The 10,339-nt window shown below is 37.7% G+C and overlaps 1 protein-coding gene across 2 annotated transcripts in view; it reads right to left on the bottom strand.

Moving 5' to 3' along the window:
- Positions 1-1,651: 1,651 nt before the first annotated feature.
- OTX1 (orthodenticle homeobox 1) overlaps positions 1,652-10,339 on the bottom strand; it is an 11,057-nt gene continuing 2,369 nt past the window's right edge. For both annotated transcript variants that reach the window (XM_040351218.1, XM_040351219.1), the window contains exons 3-4: positions 7,551-7,702; positions 1,652-3,568 (exon numbers count right to left, since the gene is read on the bottom strand). In XM_040351218.1, coding sequence (XP_040207152.1) covers positions 2,810-3,568; positions 7,551-7,702 — 911 coding nt within the window. In that variant the 3' untranslated portion in view covers positions 1,652-2,809. The remainder of the gene's footprint in view (positions 3,569-7,550; positions 7,703-10,339) is intronic.

Genomic DNA, 10,339 nt, shown 5'->3' with positions numbered 1-10,339 from the left:
AAGCGACGTTTTTTATTGCAGTGTGCATGGATCCCACTGTCTTAAAAAGTTTGTGTCCTGCCTGTACAATGCAGGCACATTTAATTACAGGCATGTTTTAATCTTAACGTTAGGGCAGAAAAAAAACAAAAACCTCTTCTGGTTTGCATTTTTGATTGGAGTTTTCTGGCAGGAAAAAAAAATGCATAACTCTCCAAAACTCTATATAAAAACAAATCTATATATAAGCGTTAAGCCCAGTGTGCATGAAGTTGAAGCCTTTTCAGACTTCAAAATAGTATTTCACCAAGATAAATTTTAAATATATTATTTAAATCTTTATAATTTTGTATTGGGGGGGGGGGGGGGGCAATTATACTGGGCCACCTTGTAAAAAAAAAAAACACTGATCCAATTCCATTCTGATCCTATATTTGTGTGCCTGTAGGCTCAAGTGAGGGGATCTGATCCTGAAGAGAGTTTTGCGTTTTTGTACATCTGCAGGATAGAAACCCTTTTGCATAACCAGACAGGAACAAACAAGACAACAACAATGTATGCTTGTGTATAAGAAAATGGTGATCTAAAAAATAATATATATATATATATATATATATATATATATATATATATATATATATATATATATATATAAATAAATAAATAAATAAATAAATAAATAAATAAATGGGGGGATATAACAAGGAGGATGTTAAAATAAAAAATAAAAATAAAAAAAGCATACATACACTGTGTGTGTGTGTAGACATTTACAGTTTCCATGAACCAATCAGAAGTCTGGAATAAATAAATAAAAATTATAATACAGAATATATATATATATATATATATATATATATATATATATATATTATCATTTTTTTTCTCAATATCTGATTGGTCGGTTTGTGTTCAGGTACACCCACAAGGTGTCGATTGCCCAGCAGAATATCATTATACCAAACCATTATTTGGGGAAACCAGCTGAATCTAACAAATGTATAAAATATTTGTCATTTTTTTTTTTACTTTCATATTAACGGGCAACTTGTTACTATAATGAAGTTAGAAGAGCTCTCTTGTAGCTGTATTACCAAGTCATCCCCCAAAGACCTATGGAATTTGGTTTAAGATACAAGTTGAAAATAAAAGTCCCACATATCATAAATGTTATAATGAACAGAGAACTAACACCACTTTTTTTATGTTTGCATATATTTATATTTTACCCCTGTATGGTGTTCCAAAGGAATAGGATTTTGACAATCCAATACTGTTTAATTTAAAATGGGAGGTGAACGTCAAACTACCTTACAGACCATCTATTTATTATTAATAAATTATTATTATGATATGATTACAATTTCTGCACTAACAGGTAGATCTATAAATGGGATTAAGTTACTAAAAAGTTATAGAAACTGTTCACTTATCAATGTGAAAGTTTACAATGTTTTTTTGTTTTTTTTGTAAATAAAGGGAAGATGTGTTCACTAATCAAGTGCAAGGGAAAAACACCACAAGGAAACAAATACCATTTTATATATGAGATTGGACGATTGCAGAGAATACAGCTTCAGGTCTCCTTCCCCCTAGTAAATCCTCCCCATGGTGGAGTTGCACTATTTACTTTACTCAGCAGGTAAGAAAATGAGGACACAGAGACTGCAGATCCATTAGTCTGATGTTTTATTATTATGGGAAGAGGGGGTATGCAGATACGTAGGGGTGATGTGAAATACCATTTTTTTTATTATTATTTTTTTTTTTTTTTTCAGTTTACAAGCATTTGTTTTTTTTTTCTTCCACTTACACAGGGACAAACAGATCCGAATCTTCAGTGACACAAATGAGGCAAGTGCTGGATGGAGACATCGATTAAATAGTGAGGCCAATTGAACTAAAGAGGCGGTACAGAATGGGGTGATCTACTAGATACAATGTGCAGTACACAGAGAACAGGCTGCAGAGGAGGCGTGGCTGGGAACAGCCTGGCAGGTCACTACAAAGTAAAGGAGGGGTTCCCATACTTTCTGCACTACTTCCTAGTGAACTGCTCTGGTATGGCTGCCTCCATGTCAGTGTGGGTACCAGCATCCTCTGCAGCAGGAAAGATGCCTTATTTTTCAGGGGTGGGTGCTGGGGGGGGGGGGGGGGGGGGGAAAAAATTCAGTGCGACATATTCATCCAATTGGCAGGAAGTCTCTAGTGTAAATTTTCTTTGTAATAGATCTTTGTGGTGGGAAGGGTGCAGTGGCTTGTTCTGCAAACCCCCAAGTCTCATATCATGAATTTGGTTTCTCCAGAAAAAAAGGGGGAGGGGCTTGGGTTAGGTGATATTAATTCGAAACAATATAATTAAACTAAAAATAAAGTGGGTCCTAGAAACGGACCTAATATTTACACATTCCTGCTGCCACATGCAGCAAGAGGATACAAGTCCCATAGAAGGTACCTTGGGAGACAGAGCACTGTGTACAGGTTCTGATGCAGATGGGTTGGTTGGGGTGCCTTCCATCTATATACACTTAGGTGTGATGGTGGAGCTTTGGGTTAAAAGTAAAAATGTAGAAGTGGTCCATGGAAGGACTTATTCCAATACTGTCTGTAGAAACCACAGTCCACATCCCAGGTTCAGACAGCGAATAAATAAATCACTTTGTGAGTGTCCAGGCACAAGTTAACTGACACTAAGGGGTCTGTCCCTCCATCAGACTCCAACTATTGCCTCCAGTTCTTTGTCGACACCATCCGACACCTCTAGGGGCGCTCCTTCCCATGTACATGCTGTAGTGTAGGGTTTCCATGACTGGTGTGCTTGGCCCTCATCTCACAAGACCTGGAACCTCCAGGATGCCTGATCTTTGTAGTCCAGACAGTCGGTGGAGTTAAAGTTAAGTTTCCAGGAGGAGGCGGTTGTCTGGTCCTTGTAGTCCAGGCAGTCAGAGGAATTGAATGGTAGTCCTGTGCTGGCATAGCCCTGGTGATGGTGGTGGTGATGGTGGTGGCTGGCGGACTGGCCCAGGTGATGGTGATGATGGTGGTGGCTGGACATGGAGGATGGGGCCATAGGACTAAGCTGATGGGGGTGGTGGTGAGAGTGCATTGGTGCCAGGTAGGAACTACAATCCACTCCTCCAAAGTAGGAGGAAGATGGGGCAGGGTAGCCCTGGGTATACCCGGCAGCTTGACTGTAGGACATAGGATAGGAAGCCGCAGAAGAAGAGCCGGAGCGCTGCATGCAGGAGGCGCTTCCGGTTCCTAGTGGGTCGGGCGCGGAGCCAGGGGCGGGGCCAGTGCCTGGGGAGATAGAGGCGGGGCTCCAGATCGAGGAGGCTATAGGAGTACTTCCATTCAGTGCTGCTCCTAGGCTGGGGTTCCCGGAAGAGTTGGAGCTGGAAGATGAAGAGGAGGAGGAAGAGCCAGAGCTGGACACTGCGGGAGGGGTGAACTGCCCACTGCTCTCCGATCCTGAGCTCTCCCGGGCGGGGCTGCACTTCTTCTTGGCCGGCCGGCTTTTGGCCCCCGCGCTGCTGTTCTGCTGTTGCTGCTGCTGCCGGCACTTAGCTCGGCGGTTCTTAAACCAGACCTGGGGTGTAGAGAGGAACGAGAACATCATTAATGGACTATTATAACCTCGTGAGACTATTGTAAATACTAGAACCTACACAGAGGAGTAATTAGTAATAGGAGTATTATAAATCCACAAAAATATTACTCATTCTGGAAATATTAATCCTCACTGTCAGTGTGTGCAGATCTAGTCCCAGGTTATAAAGAAGCCTGGAAGTTGGGGGACCAATGCTCCTTACATGAAACCTACTACAAGAAAGCAGATTGACTACAAGGAATAATACGATTAGAAGAATATATCTGTGGGTACTAAATTATTTCCAGGCTATAAAGATTCATGGAAGTTGGGGACGAATGCTCCTTACAAGAAACATACACACCACATAACAGAATGTTACTATAAGAAATATTCTAAAAGAGGGAAATATGATTGTAACACACAGGAATATTACTCAGTTGGGAAAATGATTAAAGCCTCACTGGCATTGCCAGTGTTCATAGGGTATAAATATTCCTGGAAGTTGGGGGGCTAACAACAAGAATCATAAAAACACCACACAACATAATATGTCTACAGGAAGATTACACAACAGATAAATAGGAGTAGTAAAACCCATAATGGGAACTTTAATCCTCACTTCCATTGCCAATGTGTACATTGGTCTATTCCTGGGTTATGGAGATTGTTGGAAGTTGGGGGGGGGGTTAACAACAAGAAACAAACATCACACAACATAATATTACTACAAGGAAATAATAGGAGTAGTAAAACCCACAGGAGTATTACTCTTAATGGGAACTTTAATCCTCACTTCCATTGCCAATGTGTACATGGGTCTATTCCTGGGTTATAAAGATTGTTGTAAGTTGGGGGGGGGGGGGGTTAACAACAAGAAACAAACATCACACAACACAATATTACTACAAGGAATATTACACTAACGAAAAATAATAGGAGTAGTAAAACCCCCAGGAGTATTACTCCTAATGGGAACTTTAATCCTCACTTCCATTGCCAGTGTGTACATGGGTCTATTCCTGGGTTATAAAGAACTAACACTATTTACAAGAGACATATCACTGAACAGAAAATACCTATATATGTAATATTATACAACAAACGAATAAGGTTATAATACATATATTACTCAAAGTATCTATTCTTAGGTTATAAATATTCCAGGACGTTGGGGGCTAACACTCCTCACAGGAAACATAAAAACAAGGAATATTATAAAACAGGGAGATAATGAGATTATTATAATACACATACTACTCGAAGTGAGCATTAATCCTCGCTGCCAGTGTGTACAGGTCTATACCTATGTAATTAAGTTCTTGGAAAGAACAAAAACTTCCTGCAGGAACGAAAACAAACAAACAAACAAAACAAAAAACACACACACAAATGTCCCTACAGGAAAGTTAAATCCAGAGGAATAATAACCTTATTTTAAACACACAGGAATATTACTACTAGTAGGAACAATACTATGTTCTGTTTTTTCTTTATAAAGTTTGTCGGTGTTGACTCGTGTTTCTGATTGGAGTTCACTGGCAGAAAAAACGTAAAACTCTCCTAAACTTTGTACAAAAAATGCTCTATATGGACATTTTTTACTCCAAAAAGAACATACTTTTTTTTTTAAGCCCAGTGTCCATGGAACCTCACAGGATGCTACAAGGAGCATTCTAAACAGTGGGATAGGTTCCAGGACATATTATAACTGCCATTATATATAATAATTAATAGTCTGATAAACGTAATACTGGAACAGAGAAATAAAGAAATGCATTCATCAGCTTCCGAATAACCAGTAAGATTTAGAATACAACGAATACGAATTAGCACCCATAGTAGTACAGTGATCACCCAGCATATAGGAGGATTATTACTCACTGGCAATAACTGCACTGATCCATCAGTTTATACGGAGTAATCAAAATGAACTAGGAGTTTAATTATAAATGCACTACATATCCTCTAAAGGCTACACTTTCACCAGCAATCCATTAGTCAGAGTAGCAATAATGTAACTAAGGATCTGTTTAGGGAGTTACATGGGCGGCTATAAGAGGTAATCGTTCAATACATATACTTTAATCAAAAGGACTTGGAAACCAGGAGCAAAGTATGTCTAAGCAATAATAGATATAAGGTCCAGGAGCACACACACACACACACACACACACACACACACACACACACACACACACACACACACTATTACACGATTTACAATTAAAATAAACATTTTAAAGCAAAATCTACAATTTACTGATCATGACAGGTTCCCATCACCATAAAGAGACCTTATGTTTAACCCGATCTCCCGAATGCAACAGGAGTGTGTAGGTCGTGTTCATACATTACATATTTGTGCACTTTCCACAAGGGAAGTAGCGATAAGAAAGTAAGTAATTAGAGAAAAAAAAAAAAATAATAATAAAAAAAAAAAAAAAAGGTCTTCATTGCATTGAGGAGCAAGCTTAGCAAAATGGTCAGAAAGTGTAAGTATCCTTACAACATTGCCATGGTTATCTGTAAGGTACAATTTGCTTGCTTACATTCATCAGGTATTGAAAGCGAGTGTCCAATTTATAAATGTAGTAAAACTCTCAGAAACAATTATTCCTTTACAGATGATCCACCAACATTACGCCTCACAATTATAAGTATTCAAATGTGAGAAGTAGGAGCTGTGCCACCCCAGATCACAGCTGGCAGTGGTGGGCATGGGACCCCGGGCACTCCCAGGTATCTTAAGGCTGGATGGACACAGACAACTAAAATTGCCCTGTGTGTCTGTTAGGAGATCCTCCAGTTTGCAGACAACCATTCCCTCCAGGTTAGGAAATCCAATTATAGATCATATTTCCAGATACACGGCCCAGCCATTAAAATTCTGGAAATATTTATTATACTTAATTCCTAAATAAGCGAAATTCAAACGCCAAGTCCCCATATCCCAATTAATAAGTAGTTTGCATCCGATGTGTAAGCACTCTCTAGACTACACACATTGTTAGAAAGACAAACTTTAGAGAGAAAACATGGAGAGCCAAGCAGATGGGTAATAAAGAATGAAGCGACACCATCCGGACGTGGAGTGGGAACTGAATAATTTACTCTTTGATGACAGGTTTTGGGGTCTATTAGAAGTTCATATATACACACACACACATGCAACCTGGTCGACCATTGCATCAAAAAGCTACAGAAGCTATATTTTGTCCAGATATGGACAGTTCAGGCTTTTACAGAAGAGTGTTACAACACAAAAAAAATGTAGATTGGGACTTGTATCTCCAAAAAATTCTCAGAAATTGAATCTCAAACTCTAGCTTGGTCAGTTGAGTAAGCTCCATTAACTATGCTGCACTAAGGTCTCAACTACACTTAACTTCCTGCAGGGGGCGCCACATTCATGTTCATCTAGTTCAGTTCTAGATCCAATTCGTTTTTGCATCTAGACCTCATGTGCTCTACCAGCGTACCATCTACTTGTTGGCACTTGTGTGGTGCCAAGCCATGTTTTAGGACACCCTGATAAAGAGGCCCCAAGTCACACCCATCTGGTGTGGTTCACTGTCCCACAGACTTTCTGGAGCCAGCCCTATCCACACCTACAGAAACCAAATGTCACCCACAGCAGACATGAACAGTAATGGATGGCTCTGGGTGCCTTGCACCCAATGTCCTCTATGCAGATAGACCACAGCCATCATCTATAGTAGGGTGCCTATCCCTATTCTTCCATAGTAGACAACATCTCATAAATTCACTTTAAGAGCCGAAATGGGAAGTTCACCCTCCCTCCAAATAATTTCTCTCTTGCGGTGGATGATCACCTAGTCAGCAAATAAAAATAATAATACAAAAAAAAATACAAAACGTTGTAGAAGAGGCCTTAGCGGTGAATGAGAATGGAAATGGTGGGGAGTATTGAGAGTATGGACAGGATGAACTGGGGCACTCCTGGGTCGGATGAACGCACCTGAACGCGGGACTCCGGTAAGTTGATCTTCAGGGCCACCTCCTCCCGCATGAAGATGTCCGGGTATCTGGTCTTGGCGAACAGCGCCTCCAGTATGTCCAACTGGGAGCGTGTGAACGTTGTGCGCTCCCGGCGCTGCTTCCGAGGGGTGGCTGTGGGGGACACATGGGACAAATATCAGTCACTGCACCCCAAATTCTAATAACCTTACAATGTAGAGCAGGGTTTCTCAACCGGCCAACCCGCACCTAGGGGGGAGACCTCTACATCTTTTACAAAAAATATTCTCATCTCCAGTTATTTATATATTTTTTTCCGAAATAATCCATGACGAATTTAAACAAGTAGTTGTGCCGGTAATAAATAAAACCACACCGAGGGGTACTTGGCCGACAATGTTTTTGTAAAAGTATTCAGAGAATGAGAAAGTTGAGAAACCCTGATCTGGAATTAATACAGACATAAAAATGTATATATTATACTAAAGTACATGAAATATCATTTTACTGGTGTCATTGCATTTAATAATATATAAACACCATTCAAATTACTTTGAATTTTTAATTAAGGATTTTTTACAGTTGGCTTCCCCTCATTTATTTGTCATCACGGTGTGGATTCTTAATAACAGTAATGTGTTGCTTTATAACCAAATTAAATATACAGAGTACAAGTGCATAATGTACATAGGGAAGACCAGACTTGGAGATCTGATACAACATAAACAGTTTAGATGTAATCATTTTTTTTAATTAAAAAGTCAGACAAGAAACGTTTAAAAAGCATGAAATATACCCTAAATATATAATTTTTTCTTAATAAGGATTCAGACATGAAGCTGTTAAAAATATATCACCTTACATTTATTAGTCAAAACTGTAACTATATTCTAAAATTAATTCTAAGTATCTTTTTTTTTCTTAAATAAGGAGTTAGACATGAATCTGATAGAAATAAAATGTATATAGAAAAATAAATATATCATTTATTTTATGTTCATGTCTGACTCCTTATTTAAGAATATAAAAACTATTTATATTATATTTAGGATTCATTTTATGTAGTTACAGTTTGACTCTTTTAAGAATGTGATTATATATATATATATATATATATATATATATATATATATATATATATATATATATAAAATTCTCTATCACATTCTTAAAAGAGTCAAACTAACTACATAAAATGAATCCTAAATATAATATAAATAAATATATTAAGGATTAATTTTATGTAGTTACAGTTTGACTCTTTTAAGAATGTGATTGAAATATATATATATATATATATATATATATATATATTCAATCACATTCTTAAAAGAGTCAAACTGTAACTACATAAAATTAATCCTAAATATATTTTTTTCTTAAATAGGAAGTCAGACATAAATCTGATAGAAATAATTATCTATCTATCTATAAAATTATTTCTATCAGATTTATGTCTGACTTCCTATCTATCTATAAAATTATTTCTATCAGATTTATGTCTGACTTCCCATTTAAGAAAAAAGTATATTTAGGATTAATTTTATGTAGTTACAGTTTGACTCTTTTAAGAATGTGATTGATTAGATATATATATAAATTACACACACACACACACACACACACACACACACACACACATTCTTAAATAGTCAAACTGTAACTACATACAATATATCCTAAATATATTTTTCTTTAATAAGAAGCCAGACATGAAACTTCCAAATACATAAAATATATACCCTAAAACCCCCAAAGATTGTGTAGTACAGAGAGCAATACATTATTATACAGCAATACATATATATACTTTGCAGAAGTGTCAACAATTGAAAAAAAGAATCTTCAGCGACTAAAATCGACACAATCCCAGGATTTGGATTCATGAGAAGATTTTAATCGGCTGGAAGGAATTGACTACGTTGCTGCGTTTTTAATTTCTTCAAAAATAGGTGAAAGTTTTTCGATTGTCGGAATAGTGAAATCATGACAATAAATCAGAGGACTGTAATGTGGGGACAGGACGATCATTGCAGAGTAAAGATACTTTTACTGCAGTCATTTAGGGAAGTATTGGAGCCCAGGCCTTCTGGGTAGTAACCCCCATACGATTTGGAAATAGAAGTCCCCTACCTACAATATTTAGAAGACTTCAGCCGCACAGCGACAAACTAATTAACGCCGAGCTGACCGTCATAAGAGTCGCTTTAAATAATCGGCCACCAATCGAGAGTCGCTTTAATTATCCGGCCACTAATTTAGATCCCTAAAATAATACACAGTCTTGCCTGTTTAGCTCTACATACACGTACAAGTACGTTATAAAGTTTGCGATAATTAAACGCGGCGCTATTCTGCGTTTGCTGACTCTCCAAAACTTAGAAAAAGTTTGAAAAGTATAGCGATGGCCGTACACAGGGATCAGTCTGCATGGAGGATCTAGGCCCTTCCTCCTGCTAGTAGATTTCCTCAGTCAGGTGACATGAATATTATTACTATCCATACACATCATTTCTCCATAGGACCCAACTATAGAATCGGGGTGTTCTATTGGTTACTAGATTTCCAATATTTAACAATTAACGCAACCCTTCAAAGGCATCACAACTACAATATGAAGACCTGTCTGCTATTCGTTGTCACGGCTGCGACATTTATTTATTCACTCAGCAATCCACTTCTTTTTCCTAATAAACAATATCTATAATCTGCGATGCTTCAGTTTTATTATTATTTCTACCACCTGCATGTCTGACTTTTATATAGAATGAAAAGCAATTCTATTAATCT

The sequence above is a fragment of the Rana temporaria genome, chromosome 4, assembly GCF_905171775.1.
Source record: "Rana temporaria chromosome 4, aRanTem1.1, whole genome shotgun sequence".
Taxonomy (NCBI): Eukaryota; Metazoa; Chordata; class Amphibia; order Anura; family Ranidae; genus Rana; species Rana temporaria.
Note: the sequence above shows the minus strand (reverse complement) of the source record. Positions and strands in the feature narration are given on the sequence as shown.